Here is an 18,606-nt window from a genome sequence, read left to right as displayed (position 1 = left end):
GCTTTAAGTCAAACAAACAACTTGCTTTCCTTTCCCTCTACTGTGATTATAGAAGCCATACAGTAGTACTAAACTTAATCTTTAACCTCCCAGAACAACTGGCATTTGCAACTGAGACAATTTTAATAAACTTAGCACATGACAATATTGAAAATCCTATGGAAAAGTAAAGACTGTTCACAAATAAACCTATAGCTATTTGTGTGTGCTAATAGTTAATTGTCCAGCTCCAATCACACAGCTATCTATTGACCATCATAACTGTTTCCTCTTAGTAGACTGCTCAGCAACAGATTGAGCTCAAACAGCTCAGACAAAAGCTTGTCTGACAGCAGCAACAGCTTTCAGCAAGATACACCCAGGAAGACAGACCTCAGTCATCTAAGTGTGTCCAGCAAATTTTGCTTGCCTCTAGCTCTTCAGGGTTCTTGTATGCCAGAGAAAACTTTTCTGTAGACTTCTCTGAGATCCTGTGGAGAATGAGTACAAAAACCCTAATGGAAGAAAATGGTGCTAGGGGAGTTATTACACACTTGCCAACAGTGTTTTATTTGCATCAAGCTTTGAGAGGTCATATAGTTGTTGTTCTCCTGCAATAACTTTAGCATTTTCTTCCACACATTGTGCTCTGCAGGATCCATAAACATAAAAATTATATCCCAGTCTCTAAAATTGTTCTCTTACAAAGCTAGGAGAGAATTTTGTAAGTGCTGCTCTACAGTTGAACTCTCCTTCTTAGTGCCTCCAACATATATGATTTTTTTTTTTTTTTTCAGACTTGAGATACTCAGGTAACTTTTCTAAGTATTTTCCAAAGTATTTTCTACCTGGCTCGCTAAGGTAAAAAAATATACACTTTGTTCATTCAAGCATGTGTCTTATACTTTAGAGGAAATGCATTCTGAATTTGCCCGTGCCTCTGCCAACACTTAGCTAGTGACAGCTCTCTTCCTATCTGGTAGCAGAGTTAGTTTGGAAATGGTGAACTAAAAGCTAAAACTAAATGTATGCAACAAATTGAAAATAGAGGGTTAATTGTTGGTAACTTGACAGTCTGACTGAGCCTGTCCTGAAGCACAGTGCCTCAGTGTTCATCCTCAATATGCCTATTCATGTTCGATTTCCATCATATGCATTTAACTATCCATTCTCCCCTCCCGACTGCATTCCAAACCAAGATTTGATACTCTTTTCTGCTTCGTTTTGTATAGTTCATTGGTTTGTACTGCTCAAGAACTAAAACTACTAAAAAAAAAAAAAAAAATCAGGTTTTAGCAAACACACACCACTTCAGTAGCTGAGGACAGGTCCCCTAAAAGCTGGTGATATACAAGGACTCTTTTGTTATATTTAAAATATTAAGATCCAACTTAACTGATCCTTTTACAGACTAATGCTATGCATAAAATGCAGTGCATTAGGTAAATGGCATACCTGAAGATTTTTCAGCATCCTTCATGCTGAACACAAGTACCACTAATCAAGTAGAAGATAGTTTCACATTATAAACTAAGTTACAGCATACCCTATATTAGCACAAGAGCATAATTTCCTATATAAGCTATTCACTGTTAGCTGCCACCTTTTTAAAGAACTGGCTGACAAATGGACCCACTTGTTTTAATTACTACATTTAGCTTTTATCTTCTATAAGCAATAACATTGGGTGTCCATTTACAAACCAAGCACTCTGCAGCATATTGAGGTTCATAATACACCCTCCTACTTTAAGGGTAAAAGATATTTGCTAAGATTTCATGTTTCATTTGGTCTACACCTAGTTTCTGAACTGTGCTTGTAGATTCTACCCTTTTGAGACCAACACAGTAAACAGAAATACTAAAGAAATGCTATAGGAAATTAAGACTAGATTGTAGCTGAGCAATATGCTCTGCTAGATACAGCTATCTCTGTGTTAAAATTCAGTACCAGTACAGAATTCCACCTAGGATGCATCAGAAATTATCTCCCTAACAAAAGAATGCTTGATAAACATCACGATATGAAGATTTTCTTCAGTATATGAGACAGTTTGATATCTGCATACCCAGATGTACTTCATTCCTTGTGTACAGGGAAAGAATGATATAATTCTGTAGAACAAAGTCTTGTACAAACATGAGCACAGCACATCCACCTTCAGAAATGGTCCACACCTGAGCACCACCAGCAGATTTTCAGATACTGAACTATTCTTACAGTATCTATGCCAAACATGAGCTACAATACTCTTTAGAAACAAATCAAAATAAGGAAATCATCTCATTACAAAATGATAAAGGGTAGTAGGAAACAACTGAAGAAATGGGCCATTCCCTTGTTTATAACCACTTACATTTTATTTTACAGTATATTTGTGACATTTTATGTTACTATAACCAAAGATCAGGGTTGTTTACAAATATAATGGCTGCCATTTGATGTAAACAATTAAAAAGTGTCTCTGAATATTAAAATTTTACATCATGATCTTATTTCATTAAATTGAATTATTCTTTGTGCCATCAGTTATTAGTGGAGAGGAACTAATTTAAGCAAAAATAGTTTCCAGAAATTAGATGTAGAAACTGAGAAGCCTGGATAAGATTTCAAAAGACCACTCCCTCATCACTGTAAAAAGGAAGAAAGCAAATTCTTTCACTGACGTTGCAATGATGAGTCAACCAAGTCCACTTGTATTAAGGCTTCTTTACATATTATTGAATCCCATCATGCCTTTCATATTGCCAGCAGCACCTTGTTGAAATTGTCTCATCATTGACTGCAAACCTGCCATGCCACCTGCAGAAAGTGAGAACATAATGTGTTAACTCTGAAGCCCAGCTCTCCTGCTCGAGGTCTCATTAAAGTACACACACTATTTCAGTCATATACAAATGCAGAAGCCCAAGACTGTCGAAATAGGCTAAAACAGCTACTGAAAGTAAAAAACTGAATGACTAATTATAGAAAGGCCTGCAAAACACCAGGTTTAAAGTAGGTTTTACAATGACCTGTGCATTATGAACTAAAGAAAAAACCTTGAAGCAATGACCAGTATCGATTAGTAAGGTTCTAGTATGCGAGTCTTTATTTAAAGCTGCTCTTATCAGATTTAATTACTTGAAGCAAAGCTTGGAAGGGAAGGGAAGTTTAGGCAGATTTGCTTTACCACAGTCATTCCTCCAGTCATCACTGTTCCCAGACACCATTCCAATTGCTCATTTTGAGAGCTGAATCCAAACGAAAAGGCTAGATTAAGCACTGGAAAGTGCAAAGCATTTGGACTAAACTTTCGGATTCTTGTTAGAAAGTTTTAGAAATACTTAATACCGATATATAATGCAGATATTCCCATATGACATTCCTCACTTCTCTATTTCAAATGCTCCACCATAACTGTCCTCTCTTGAAGCTATAAAAAGTCAGCACATACCCATATGATGAAGAACTCTTGGATCCATCATCTTTGCCATCTGTTGGTTCAGTTTGGCCAGCTGAGATGGGTTTACATTCTTTGACATATCACCACCTAAAAAAAAAAAAAGTGGATTAGCATATGGGGCTAGAAATAAATCTGAATGTTACCTTCTAATTCTAAATTCAAATCCATGAGTCCATTATCAAAAGTTACTACATCAGCCAGTTAAAGTTACTTTAAAGATCAACTGTCCCTGCACCCCACATAACAGATTGCAGTGTTAGTACTGTGGTAGTAATCAAGTCTACATTCATAGAAATACAGTGGCTTTCCCTGCTAAGTTACACATTAGTGGCATGAAGAACAGTGCAGACCTTACTAGTTACATAAAGTTACATCATGAAAATGAGTGAGCTACAAGTCACTTTCTCCTCTCCCTAATCAATGTTTTCACATTTCCTCTGTGTTCACACATGAAGTAATGTCCCCACCAAGTTCATAAATTTTAGTTTTTGGTTTGGGGTTTTTTTTTGGGGGGGGGGGGGGGGGTGGTTTGTTTGTTTACTTTTGGTTTGGTTGGTTGGTTTTGTGGTGTTGGGTTTTTCTTACCTTTGAAAAGCCCTTTGATGCCTCCCATCTTTTTCACCATCTGTGCAAACTTAGTGTATTGGGTCAAAAGCTCCTGAACATCTCTGGTAGAAACACCTGAACCTCTTGCTACTCTTTGGATTCTTCCTGGCTGCTTACTGAAAACTTTGGCACCATCTGTACTGTCAAGTTCTGCAATTAGAATGTGGAAAAGAAAGATATATTGAGTTACTGACATTAAAAACTGTTACAGCTGGTAGCAAACCTGTTCTCCTAGTTGAGAATTTAGTTTTTAGCCAGAGAACAAAAAACCTAGTTTTAGAAGTGACAATGCAGAATTTTACATAAATAATTGAGACGTAACATTCTAGGAAGTAATACTAAAAAGCTGTTATCTTCATATGTTAATCACCATGATAGAAAAAAAATTGTCTGAATAAATTATGTTCTCAGCATACTTGGTCTTAAGCCATATTAATGTGTTTAGACCAAGGATAAGAGCAGGAGTTATGGGTGGATTCCAGAGACCAGGCTATATCACCAAGTAAATCTGATGGTGGGTAGGAAAAAAGACAATAATGCCAGTTTAAAGATTAAGAAGCTTTTTAATTTGCAAGTGTAGCATTAATAATTTAAGAACAGTTACAATATAAAAATAAAAATACATGAATTTCCAATAGAATGCTTCAAAATCCCACCTACCCTACACAAGACAGAGCAACAACTGGCAGTCATCAAGGTATCTCTAAATATTTAGACTTATTCGGATAGTTGGAGACATGCATACTCCTTTCCATTTCTAAGAGTCTTAATTATTTCTCATCATTTTCTGTCACAGTAGATGTTGCAACGTCTTTTTGTTTCCAAAATGATCTCTAAATAAGCTTGTTCAACAATGGAGAAAGAAAAATAGCCCATGACATTTGTTTTACCTTGATCATTCATACTGTCCATTATAGTCATCAATTTCTTTAGCCTTGCCATTGATTCCTGTTCATTACCTTTACTCATGAAGTCGGTTCCAAAACCAGGGATCATGCCCTTGTTTCAAAAGTGAAAAACAAAAGCTGTATCAGAATAGGCAAAGCTAACTTTAACTAAGCAGCCAGAAATATAGAGAACAACTTTTAGTTCAGTAGTTATGCATACAGTAGACAAATTTCACCTTTTGAAAAACATATAGCACAGACTATAACACCAGTTTCAATGAAGAGTTCTAAGTTTACAGAAGTTGGTCAAATATCAGTGAAAATCTGACAAAATAAAATGATTTTGGGGATAACTAACCAAGATCTGACTGAATGGTCCCATTTTCATGATGTTTTGGAATTGTTCATACATATCTCTTAACGTAAATTGACCTAAAGTACAACAACAAAAAAAAAATTAGCAGAAGTCACACTAGCATTTTGGTCTTACTCTCCTTTCTCAATTATTCTTCATTTTTACAAGGTAAATGCTATACTGCATAGATAAATGGATAAACAAACCTCTTCACTACTAACATGGATAAACAGTTTAAGATGGCACATGCTGAACTGTTAAGCTAGTTATTCTGCAGTTACAGTCTGACAGACATCACTCAAAAAACACAACTCAGTTTACTTGCCTGCCACATGTACTAGAGAAAGAATAGCTATTCTTCACTGTGCACATGAGCAAGTTTTTTATGTCTACACATAACACAAATTAACTCAGTTGTCTCTGTCACAGAGAACCTGTCATGATTACATCACTGTAACACATCTGCTATTCAGGCCCTGGGAATAACTTACCATGTTTTAGCTTTTCTATGAGCGCTTCATTGTCATCCAACTTTAACTCATTTACTTTATCTATCAATCCTTCAATATCACCCATACCTGGAAAAGGAAAACAGTTCTGAAATTAACATTAAAAAAAATTACACTTTGACTTTCCATTATCCAATTCAAAGTGTCTTAAGTATAGTTGTACATAGTACATACATACCGAGCAGCTTGCTGATGAAAGGCTGTGTTTTAAAGGGTTCAAAGTCATCTATGTGTTCTCCAGTTCCAATAAAAATAATAGGACTCTTTGTGGCAGCAACTCTGCAGTACAATACATTTTATGAAACAGTCTCTCAAAAAACCATCCATGTTTTGTACCATCTATTAACATAATCAGCTAGGCATTCTCAACACTATGCATCCTCTCTAAAGTATCTTACTCCTTGATTATTATTAATGAAAAAAACATCCAGCATTTGGATGTATAGCTGACAGTAGTTAAAAAGATTTTTCTCTAATTAGTTCTTTGTAAAATACAAACTCTGCTTTGAAAAAATCATCAACAGAAATAGAAGTTGTTTATTTTCATTGCTGAGTTTAAGAATCTTGAGAGGAAAGAAATAAAAATACATCATCTCCAGTTTATCCTAATATTGGGAGGTCATATGACACAGGCATTGATTACATTTTCTTCAAGGTACCTCAAACAACAGAAAATCTTGTTTTCAACACAGGAAAAAAGCTTAGGCATAAGAAAACTCAGAACCTTTTCACCAGTCAACTACTGGTACTAGCTTTGAGATGAAACTCAGCTTCCAGTCCACAGACAGTACAGAGCAAATACAGCCAACTTAATGCATGACAACTAAAACAAGAGCAAAATAAAGATACCAAAAGCTTTAGGTTTCTATCACTATGCTATAAATAAAACAAAATACATATGGCAGTTCAAGAACTGTAACACTTCATATCGAAGTCAGACAGTGATGTAGTAAGTCAGTGTCAGTTAACATTGACTGTTTTGACACATCTCAGCTCAGTACAAGCTGTGTCATTGAAACGCAGCTGGAACAATCATACCAGGCTGAAGATACAGCACATGGCAAGTCCAGTGAGAATGGAATTCAGGTAAGTATGACTGCAGACAACTTTTTACCAAGTTGCTGGACACTGGCAATCCAGAAGTTTGATTTGCATCACAGTTTTAAGGCCACTAGATATGACTAGGTGGAGGTTTTCCCCCTTTGGAAAAAACTCTCAGGCATTAAATAAGAAACAAAACTCTTCAGGTAAGCTATATCTATTAAACCCCAATGGATCTTTTTGGGAAAATGCCTGATACAGAATATGGAATGAATATTGCTTGATGCTCTTTTCAGAAGACAGAAGTCTGACATGTAACAATATGCACTACTATATTCAAAATACATCATAATATCTGATTCTGAAGTTAAATATCAACTGGTGATCCTATCAATCAGAAGAAGGGTAAGCATCTAAGTGTTACCGACTTAAATCTCAGATTCTGTGCAATGTGACAGTGACTTTCACAGAACAGGTTTCTGTGAGACAATAAGGCACTTTCATGGCTGGCTGTGCATGGCCAGATGTTGGTCACTGTTATACCACAATACTTACGCACTAAGAGCTCCACCTCCTTTTGCGTGTCCATCGAGCTTCGTAACAATAACAGAAGCTACATCTACTTTATCTTTGAAAGCCTTAGCTTGAGCTTCACAAGCTTGGCCAATGGAAGCATCCATCACATAAACAATGTTATCTGGTTGCTAGGAGAAATGAGATACACAAAATAATAATTTCCTGCTTTAGTGAAAAGTGTTCATGCGTTATGTTCATGCATTCAGTAGCAGAACTTGCTGCAGTAACAGTATGTAAGGGCTGTGCAGTTTAAAACAGGACATTTTATGAACAATATTATCTAAGGACCATTTGAAAAACTGATACTGTATTACTACATGAAAGATTTATCTACAAGACAGAACATTACAATTTAATAGGTTTGTGCTTATTAGTTGTGTTTCAAGTGATTTTAGCCAGTATCTTGAGCAAACGAGCAATTAATGGCTCAAATTGTCCATTCAGTTTTACATTAAGAGATTTAAGACATCATTCCTCTGACAACAAGTTAGCCATTAGCAGGAATTCTGTGGGAAGTGTCATATTGTCATGCAAGACAACCGGAATCAAACAAGTAGCCAGACTTTTTAAACCCATACAAGAAACACCAGCTTCATTTACATATCAAAACTGTTGAAAGTTATCCAATCATCTTCTCTGTTTTAAGACAATTATTTGTGACAATCACAGAAAGTTTTGTATTCATAGTTACAGGAAACCAGATCAGACTGGTTCTTTCATCTAGTTTTTCCACAAAGAAACTGAAAAGTTAAAGCAAGAATGACAGTCTCCTTATATGCAAGTGTCCTTGAATTACAGATAGAAGAATTTAAACTGAAAAAATTATCAAGTACTTGTCATTCAACCTTTGCTTCTTCATACCTGTTTGTAATTTCTAATATAATCTAGTAATTAAAGCAAAATCTACACAGAACATTAGGACAAAGATAAATCAATTGCAGTCAAATGACTATGACAGAAGTTACTATATTTCTCAAAACTACTCACTATGGCATTAGCAACTTGTAACATCTCTTCAAACAACGAGTCTTCTTGTTTGTGACGTCCGCTTGTATCAACAATGATTATTTCAAAGTTTTCATTCTTAAATTTCTCAACACCTTCTGAAGCAATAATTACAGGATCCATTTCTGTGTAACTGATCAAAAAGAGAAACATCTAGTAGTTGTATGTGCAATTTTTTATTCCCAAACAAACTCATTTAAAATTTCATCACTTGACTATAAACTTGTTAACTATAAATGTATCTGGATTTCAAGAGGGAATTTCTCTTATGTCAAGCAAAAGTTGGTTAAAAATATGCCTTCTTGAGCCATTTACCCCTACTACATTGTGAACTCAAGTGCAAAGGACTGTCTGTCTCACCTGCTGGAAGCTGCACTAAGTTCTACTACCCCTTTCCTGAAATACAATTTAACTGAGCACCTAGACAGTACACCTCCAGTGAAGCTTAGAGGAAAGTTATTTACTGCTTTATAAAAGCTATTTTAGTTCACCTCTGCCTCTACTTGACAAAAAAAATTAAGCATCCAAAAATAATATCCTTTGATCTGTAAGATAATTCCTGAAAATATGAATATGTCTGGTAGAAGTCTATGAACTTCTATACACAAAGTAGCCTGATCTCTTCTTACACTATCCCTACCTGCTAATCCTGGCAGTATACAAAATTAGGTAGAATTTTTATATGATTAGAGAAAATAGAATATATTACTAAAACCTAATTTATTAGGCAACACTGGATGGGGCTTAGTGCAAGATGTTCAATAAGGAACAATACATTATTGGAGTTAAATTGTCCTCCAAACTGATTCTGAAAGATGCTTACCTCCCATAGAAGGGAATTCTTGCTTTTGTGGCATTCTGCTTCAACTGGTCAAAAGCACCTGTAAGACAGATATAGTCAAGGGACTACTTAAGAAAATCTCTAAATATTATAGATAACCACATCATTAAAGTCTGTATTACCTGCTCTGTACGTGTCTGCACATATCAAACAGGTCTTCCAGCCTTTCCTCTGATAAAAGTATGCTAACTGTGAAAAGAAATCCAAAACAAGCAGTTACACCAAAGGTCCACTGACATGACACTGTGTAACAGCTTGTGAGTCACTGAAGTACACACACAGAAGACATAAAGGCAAGCCAGCCTTCCTATAACTGAGGCCACTGACTCCAAGTATCAAATGTTAGCATGGCCATTATTTAGAAAAGTATGTCGTAAATAATTATTAATGGCAAGATGAAAACAGCAGCTTGACTCTGCTTCTGATTTCAGTTTCTGAGTTAGGAATGACTACAAATAACTCAAGTTCCCATCTTATGGACTCTTGGATTCTATTGTTAATACTGCAAATTGGACTAGCATTTAGAAACTACCCAAAACAGTAAATCTTCAATATCAAGTACCATACTGGCTACAACTTGCACAGCTCGTGGTTTCTGTGCTTCCAGAGGAACAAAGATATTTCCATTTGCAAGGACCTATTTTAGAGTGGTGGATAGAATCCTTAACTTTCTTGTAACACTCAGCTTCATTGGTACAATGTACGTTCACAAAACACTTGACTGACCAAAGACAAACTTCCAAAATAAAGTTCACCTACAGAAGCACTAGGAAAGTCTTCTGAAATCGGAGGAATTCATATATTCAGTAGAACCTACATGTGAACCTCAAAAGCAGATGACAAAAAAAAGCAAGAAAGATGCATCTTTTTTCCACAGAATAATTTTTCCTTCCAGCTTGGAATGTACTGAGCTCTGTCTTGGGGTGGATGATGAGCAAGTCAAGAGCTTATGGTTTAGGATAAAAGGGCAGACCAGTAAGGATGATGTTGTTGTGGATGTTTGCTACAGGCTGCCTGATCACAAGGAACAAGTGGATGAGGCCTTCTACAGACAGCCTGAAGCAGCCTTGGAGTCACAGGCACTTGGGGGGGACTTTAACTACCCTGACATCTGCTGGAGAAGCAGCACAGTGAAACAGAGTCCAGAAGGTTCCTGGAAAGCATGGATGACAACATCCTGTCACAAGTAGTGGAGGATCCCACAAGGAATGGTGTGCTGCTTGACCTTACACCAACGAACCGGGAAGGCCTTGTTGGAGATGTGAAGGTTGGAGGCAGCCTTGGCTGTAGTGACAGTGAGATTGTGGAGCTCAGTATTGGGCAAGGAGGAAGCAGGGCAGCGAGTAAGATTACAACCATGGACTTCAAGAAAGGTAATTTTCACCTCTTCAGGGATCTTCTTGGAAGAATCCCATGGGAATGGGCCCTGCAGGGAAGAGGGGTCCAAGAGATTTGGTTGATATTAAAGGATCACTTCCTCCACACTGAAGAAGGATGCATCCCGATGAGCAAGAAATCAGGCAAAGGGGGCAAGAGAGCTGCATGGATGAACAAAGAACTGTCATTACTCAAGCATAAGCAGGAACTACATAGGAGAAGGAAGTGGGGTCAGGCCAGCTGGAATGAATATAGAAGCTGTCAGAGTAAGTAGAAATGAGACAAGGAAGGCCAAGGTTCATCTGGAATTAAATCTGGCCAAGAATATCAAGGGTAACAAGAGGATAACAAAAGGACAACAAGCTATCTATGAGCCAGCAGTGTGCCCAAGAAGGCCAATGACATCCTGGAGTGCAGCAGGAAGATCATTGCCAGCAGGTCGAGGGAGGTGATCATGCCCCTCTATTCAGCCCCACTGAGGCCACATCTGGAATGCTGTATCCAGTTCTGGGCTCCTCAGTGTGAGAGACATGGAGCTCCTGGTTCAGCAGAGGGCCATGAAGATGATTAAGGGACTGGATTGTCTCTCTTCCAAGGAAAGCCTGAGGGAGCTGGGCCTGTTTAGCCTCAAGAAGAGACAACTGAGAAGGGACCTCATCAATGACTGTAAGTACCTGCAGGGAGGGTGTCAAGAGGATGGAGCCAGGCTCCTCCGGGTGGTGCCAAGCAATAGGACAAGAGGCAACCTGCTAGAAACTGTTGTACAGGAAGTTCCACCTGAATATGAGGAATAAATTCTTTACTGTGTGAGTGTCTGAGCACAGGAACAGATTGCCCGGAGAGGTTGTGGAGTCTCCCTCACTTGAGATATTCAAGAACCGTCTGCACACAATGCTGTGCTATGTGCTTTATGATGATCTCCCTGAGCAGGGAGATTGAACCAGATGACCCACTGTGGTCCCTTCCACTCCTACCTATTCTGTGTTGATTCATAGCATTCTTTTTTAGCCTTAAAAAAATACAAATGTAAATTTCCTCAATCAATCCCGGGCTGGAAGAAGTTTCACACCACACACTGATATTTAACTGAGGTATCTAATACAAAAGTCAAATTCCAGTAGCTTGCCTCAATAATTAATGGAGTGAGATAGGTTCCATTCATAGTACTAGTCTTTGACCTAGGAAGTGAACTATAGTGTCGTGGTTTAACTCCAGATGGCAACTAAATAAGGAAAAATAGAAAGAATCTTTCTTATCCATATACAGTATTGTTTCATCAAGGGTTTAGTTCAAAAATTTTTGAAAGAAGTCCTACAAGCCATTTGTCCCAAAAGAATATCACTTTGTCCACTCCTCTCATCTCAGGAACCCTTCTGCAAAAATATCTCTACCTTTTAGCGAGTTAGCATTTTGCTACTAATAGAAATAACACAGATCACAAGCAAACCCTATCTAAGGAGTCAAATGACCACCACCTTCCCCAAGGAAAAAACCAAACTAACCAACCAAAGAAACACAAAACAAAACCAAAACAAATAAACAAAAAACCCAAAACCCATGCAAAGAGATTCACTGCACATTACCTTTGAACAAGTTGTTGTTTTACCGCTTCCTTGCAAACCAACAAACATTATAATATTCTGTTTTCCTTTGGTAGGTGTCCATGCTTTGACTCCAGGATCTACAAGCTAAAGAACAAAGTTTAACATATGTAGCAAAACCAAATGTCAAAAGCACAGAGAGTTGGTATCATGCTAGGGGCCTGGTTTCATATTCAATGGAGCAAGACAATTTTTGCATATTTAGTCTTAATTTTGCTCAGGTTCTTGCTGATTTACAGTGAACAGCAATAGCCCATGGAAGATATCTATTGTTATGCATAATAATTCTGCAAGAGTAACAGTGTTAATTTTTTTCTACCACCAAGCCCTACAGTCAGGGTGGCCTGTGTAGGTGGTACAAGTGTAACAACCAACACAGAAACAGGATCTCCACCCCACTGTCACTGCTCAGGATGAGCTTCTTCCGGTGAGAATCCCACAGCACAGAAAGCTTTTTAGGATTGCTGCCTCACTTCTGAAATGAGTAGAAGGTACATACATTCCTGAGAGCCATCATATGGCTGGGCACAGACTAACAGAACAAAAGATTACACTGCTAACTGGAAGGAGGGTAGAAAACAGATACCCAGGTACTGATTTGACCAAGCAGGTAAATTAATGAGAAATGTTGCCATAAACTGCTAGGTTGTCACTTAACACACTTTTTCAAAGGCTTATAAGTAGTCTGAACAAATCTTCATTAGGGTAGCAGAGGTGTGTTCTGGGACAACCAAAGACAGCCCAGAAGCTAACAGTACTTTATTCTTCCTTTGTCTTTACATTTCAATTGAAGACTAAGAACAGGTGAACTTAAAGCTTAAACTGAAGTTAGCTTGAGAAATGTCCAGAAAGTAGTTTCAATTAGAATACTACTGTTTGCAATAGGAAGAAGCCTTACAACAGAAAGCATAAGTGCAGGTACCACATAACCACCTAAAAGCTTGGCTTGCTACTGGACTGCTTCCATAGCCCAGGCTGTACAAGAAAAGTGACATAATGCAGAATTTTGAAGTCCTACCTTAACAAGCTCCTTAAAGACTGCATGCTGAATCATTTTCCTTTTGTTAAGGCCAGATGCCATTTCTTCAAGATCAATTGCAGACCTGAATTTAAGGAAACCATGAAACACTAGCATAACTTAAAGCATTGCTTAAACCTAGTAATAAACAATGTTTTTGTAATAAACAAAGTTTTTGCAACTGCAGCATCATCCTGATTTGTCAGATAAGATGTACTTAAGTGACATGCATTGGAGACACTTCTGTACAGAGGATAAAAACAAGTTTCTAAAATACTTGCATCTTTCAGACTTGCATTTACTTGAATTACACATCTGAAAACAGGCAAGGTAACAGTACTAGTCACATACACAGATCTATTTATAGGCAGCCCAGAACACGTGAAGATGAAGTGTCTAGGAAGTAATGAAGAACTTGTTTATCAGACAACTCAGCTGATGAGAGCAACAGTTTTTTGAAAAAAGCCTGTAACAGCAGTAAATGGCTAAACTTGATGAAAATTCTTTTAATGAAACTGGCTAAATGTTTAGTGCAAACTGCATTTTCCTGTTAAAGGTAAAGTGGGTGTGTCTAAAAAAATATAGTTATAAATTCTTCTGTTACCTCAAATTACAACTTTTACAAACATCAAGACTTATATAAATTCTGATTATTTCACTTACTTGACATTTTCTCTAAGTTGCTTCACAAGTTTGATGTTAACATCAGCTTCCAGTAATGCTGTACATACTTCTTTTAACATAGCATTTAAAACCTTTGGAGTATAAAAGAAAAATTGTTTTACAATACACAGGATTGACCACCACAAAAAAAGTCTGTGCATTTGTTCCTACATAAATAAAATTTATATGTGAAAGGTAATAATGGAAGAGAAGGATTCTCAATTGTAACAACTGCACACTATATAACATAGTAACAACAGAACACTTCCTATTGCTGTAAGGCCAACAGCCACTCATATGGTAGCAAGACTTTCTAAACTTCCCTATGGGTACTCAGAGAGTACACCAAAAAATCTCATGTCACACCACCAGCTCTGTATATACAGGTATTCCTTAAATGCAAGATGGACACCCTGCTATCTGCATTTTCAGAAACTGGACAGCTGCTCTGGTTGTATTTCTTCTAGGTAAGCAGGTGCCTTGGTTAGCAACCCAGTTTATTAGTTGTAAGATTTTTCAAAGTGAAAAGTCTTGAACAGAAAGATTTTTTCAAAGTAACACCTGCATAAATGGCCTCATTTGCACATCTTGAGCTCTTGGAGGATAAAAGTTTCTACTGCTATATACTGGGCTGTATTTGATTCAGTTAAGGATTTGTTGTCTCCCAGCTGCCAATATGGTAAAACCTTTCCTCTGTGCACAAGTTCCAACCCCACAGCTCTCAATAAGCCTACTTTTTAGTTACCTAAAGCCACCTGTTTGTCCATCTGAAAACAGTTTCTGACAATTTATTTACTCAGAGGCACATTTAAACCATCACATTAGTTAGTTTGCCATCTTGCTTTTCAGTCCTATAACAGAATACACACAGCTATAATTTCAAACTCTTAATTACAAAAAATACAGACTATACCAACTGAAACAAACATCCAGAACCACACACTGGCTTGAATATAAAGGCAGCAAACAACACACTCCTCACATTTCAGACAGCACAGCTTACATTGAAAGCTATTTGTTCTTCCACATTTCAGCTTCTACCAGCCTAGTTCACATCTGCATAGTCTGGCTGCACATACAGCCATAAATGAGAGCAGGTGCCTACCTTCCACCCAACCTTTGGTACGTGCCTCCTCTGGCATTATCTCCACTGAACATTAATCTCCCTAAGTACAGCCACCACACTCAAGGACCCTTTGACCACAGGACCCACTATGTCTGAGGTGATTATCCATGTATAAATCTAGTTTTAAGTTCTGGCAGTACTCTCAGGGGGTTAAAACTTCCAGTAGAAATTTTACTTGAAGGAAGAGAAGAGCCTCCAGACAACATCAGCCTACTTTAAGCTTTTCATCAGCCTCTGAGAACTTTTTCTCAGAACTTTTAAAGTGTTAGTGCCATCACATTTGCACACTAGTTACCTCCTCATTGATAATCGTAGCATTGCTCAGGGAGCGCAATGCTGAAGTTATTTTTCTTCCAAGATCTGCGAGAACCATTTTGGCGGCTTCAAGTACAACTCAGAAGAATCTGGAAAACAATTTTAAAAAAATCAAGTTACAATGTCACAAATTAATTATTCCAGGAACTTTCAGGTAAAGAATCCTGCTTTGCAATCCAGAAAGTGCATAAGTTTTACTTTTTAGTTATTTTTAGGAAACACTGGCCTGAAGCTAATTTTAGGCTATCCTGATGGCCTACTTAAAAACAGAGATACCACACTTCAATTAGGAAGCACTTCACTGTGTAGAATAACTGCATTGTATTCACCAGGAAAAAACAGTTCAGACAGACTTCCAGAAAGAACACTTCCTGCTTTTTATCTTCTTGTCAGCAATATGCTACATGACAGAATAAAATCAAGCAGGATAGCTTAGAAACTCTGCATCCTGCAAAGCCAGTATGACCAGAAGCAAGATATTTTGCTAGCAAAACTGAACATTATTTACGGGTTGCATTTTATCTAGCTTCCAATAAATCAAACTGAATTTCCCATTTTAGTAACCCTACAAACATGCTTGCATTTTAATAAGCAAAATTCACACTGTAGTTTTTAATGGATTTATTGGAAAAACAGATTGTTTTGTTCGCTACAGACACAAATCTCACATATAAGTGTACCACAGCTTACAGTTAAGAAACCAGAAAAAGTTAATTTCTGAAGGGTATGAATATTCAGGTCAACATGTTAAACCACTCCACCTCCTATATAACCCTCCAGATATATTCCAAAAGAGCTAAAACAAGTCACCCATGTAAGCCAATCTCCTGATTGCTTTGTCTAATTGAGAGTTACTATTGTTACAAAGCTAGCAGGTTAAACCAACAACAAAACCCTAAAACCAACTGCCAGCCTAATCCTCCCCCCCCAATACTGAGGTCACACTGCAGAACAAATTCTTCAGGAGCTTCAAAAGATGTAGGATAAATAAATCCACTGTAAGTACAGGACTTGGGTATAGCAAATGATGCAAATAAATACATTTACACATTTTAGATTTAATGTACATTGTATGTACAAGCAATTCCAAAGTGATATCCATTACCATGCCATCTCAATATTCATTAAAAAAATTAGTCTATGCTTCCTAAGGACCTCTACCCACAGAGTATTTGTAGATCAGTACATTAACAGGTATGGATGTCCACCTTCTTATATTGCTGAAAGAGGACTTCATGTTATCTGAAGTGGTAAGGAAGGAAACCTTGGAGTTTTACAAGGCATACAAGTCACATTATTGCAGTATAAGTCTAAAAAACCATTATCATCAATATGATCTACCAAAGGGTCTCAGCAAAACAGATGTTCAAAAGTTTTTTTCAAGTTCGTTTCCTATGAAAATCACAATAATGCAAAAATAAAACCCCTTAAAAATAGCATTGCAACTCAGTAAGCTTTGAGCTGCTAAAACTGCATCCACAGACAAAACTTAACTACCATACTTGGATATAACAGCTAAGAAATTTGATAGGATGACCAACATACAGAAGCCATGTGACTGCTCAGTATTTAAAATTAGTTTCCAGAGTTCTATGGGTCTCTAAATACAGAAAGTTAATTATGTCCTAGGATACAAATGTTTCCTCTGCAGAATTCCAAATGCTTCTTCCAACAGCCTTACAATAGGAATAACACAAATACTTTGCTAAGGAGATGAGCTTAAGTATTTTCATATCAACTGCTCTCGCTAGCACATTAAGAACTCATAAGCCATCAGAATTACTAAGGAGTGCCAAGTACAGAACTTAACAGAGCTTGTCACACACAGTCCATCCCAGCTGAGAGCCACACTCCCGACAACTGCTTGGGTGGGCAGGCAGCCAGGAGGGCATTAGCAGTGACTGCACTGCAGAACATGGATATGCTGAGCATCCGTAGTTCTGGAGAGCTGAGCTTTAATGCAGCATCCCACAAACACCCTGAGCAGGGTTAAACCCAGCAGGGCCCCCCAAGAGACTCGCCAGGCTGCAGCGAGCAGGTCTCTGCTGAGCTGAGCTCTGCACAGTCTGAGCCACCTGGGCACCTCCACACTGAGCTCCCAGGACATCCTTCTGCTCCACGGAGTGCCAGGACTCTGTGCTTCTGCCGGGAACAGGCATTTCAGGAACCAAGGGGCAGCAGAAATAGTGGGGGATTTATTAGGTCTAAGAAAATCAGCAATGAAGCAACTCTGAAGGGACAGACTGCCTACCGCTGCTCAGCCCCCCAGCATAAACCTAAATAAATCTGCCTAGCTAATCTAGCAGTACTCTTTTAAGTAAAGGATTTTAAAAAGCGAAAAACTCTAAAATGCAAGAGCTGCATAAACAGCTGTTTAAAAGACAGCAAGCAAAAGGGACATTTTCTTAAAAGTCTGTATAATAAAGTTACACTAAATGTACACTTACATACTTACATGGATTAGATCAATCTCAACTCAAATACTGTAACGGAGCAGCAGCTGTTTCACAGGTGCGAATGGCTGGAGCTGCTACAGCGTCACTCAACCTTAGCTTACGAGTTTCCACCTTCAAAAGTTACCCGGCAAAGGACAGGAAGGCGCCCCCGGGACGGCAGCGGGGACCGGCTGTGTCGCTTATAGCCCAAAGCCCTCGTTTTCAAGGGAAGGAAGAGAAGGGAAGGCACAGCCTTGGATACGTGCCCAACCGCTGCCTTCTCCGCGGGCACCCGGGCTGGCCACAAACAGCGACCGGGCCCCGCCCGGGCGAGCCCCGTCCCAGTGACTCGGACAGCGGGGACTGGTCCGGGAGGCCCAGAACTGCTCCCACTGAGCTCTGGCGGACCGAGGGCCCTGAGCGGCCCGTGCTGCCGCCCGTCCAGTCCCGGGGCCAGGAGGGCCCGGTGCCCACCTTCCGTCCCCGCTGACGCGGCAGCTGCGAGCACTCACCGTGCGCGCGGAGCGGGGCACGCGGGCAGAGCCGCGCGCAGCCCAGCCCAGCCCAGCCCAGCCCGGCCCGGCCCGGCTCGGCTCGGCTCGGCCCGGCCCGCCCGGCGCTGCCGCCGGGGCGAGGCCGCCCTGCGAGACGCTGCTGTCGCCGCTGGAGCCGCGCGGAGCTACGGCCGCCGCCGGCAGGGAAACGTCAGCACTGGCCCTCACCTCGCGGGCCGCGCGTGTTTCCGCTTCCGGAGCGCGCGCGCCACCGCGGGCCCCTTAAGGTGGCTCCGTATAAACCTCCCTCCCGCGCCCGGCACGGTCCCGCGG

General features: G+C 39.1%; 1 protein-coding gene across 2 annotated transcripts; it reads right to left on the bottom strand.

Moving 5' to 3' along the window:
- Positions 1-2,317: 2,317 nt before the first annotated feature.
- Positions 2,318-18,368, bottom strand: SRP54 (signal recognition particle 54). 2 transcript variants are annotated; one of them, XM_032690475.1, is made up of 16 exons: positions 18,292-18,368; positions 15,325-15,433; positions 13,904-13,995; positions 13,241-13,325; positions 12,205-12,309; positions 9,367-9,433; positions 9,227-9,284; positions 8,386-8,536; positions 7,378-7,526; positions 5,960-6,060; positions 5,764-5,850; positions 5,276-5,349; positions 4,921-5,029; positions 4,010-4,180; positions 3,416-3,511; positions 2,318-2,781 (listed from the first exon to the last, which is right to left on the bottom strand). In XM_032690475.1, exons 2-16 carry the CDS (start codon positions 15,400-15,402, stop codon positions 2,690-2,692), a joined length of 1,515 nt encoding a protein of 504 aa, XP_032546366.1. In that variant the 5' UTR covers positions 15,403-15,433; positions 18,292-18,368; the 3' UTR covers positions 2,318-2,689. The 2 variants fall into 2 exon arrangements, with proteins under 2 accessions (XP_032546366.1, XP_032546367.1); XM_032690476.1 differs by lacking the exon at positions 18,292-18,368 and adding an exon at positions 17,800-18,239 and having other exon boundaries at positions 2,674-2,781.
- Positions 18,369-18,606: the final 238 nt, after the last annotated feature.

The sequence above is a fragment of the Chiroxiphia lanceolata genome, chromosome 6 (genome assembly GCF_009829145.1).
Source record: "Chiroxiphia lanceolata isolate bChiLan1 chromosome 6, bChiLan1.pri, whole genome shotgun sequence".
In the NCBI taxonomy this organism is placed as follows: Eukaryota; Metazoa; Chordata; class Aves; order Passeriformes; family Pipridae; genus Chiroxiphia; species Chiroxiphia lanceolata.
Note: the sequence above shows the minus strand (reverse complement) of the source record. Positions and strands in the feature narration are given on the sequence as shown.

What these genes read in the sequence shown, in the direction of transcription:
- SRP54 (XM_032690475.1), bottom strand. Translation starts at nt 15,402, where the DNA reads ATGGTTCTCGCAGATCTTGGAAGAAAAATAACTTCAGCATTGCGCTCC. An exon ending in AAACAACAACTTGTTCAAAG is followed by an intron (nt 9,434 to 12,204) that starts GTAATGTGCAGT and finishes TTCTTTTCACAG; the next exon opens with TTAGCATACTTTTATCAGAG. An exon ending in TGCAGACACGTACAGAGCAG is followed by an intron (nt 9,285 to 9,366) that starts GTAATACAGACT and finishes TCTGTCTTACAG; the next exon opens with GTGCTTTTGACCAGTTGAAG.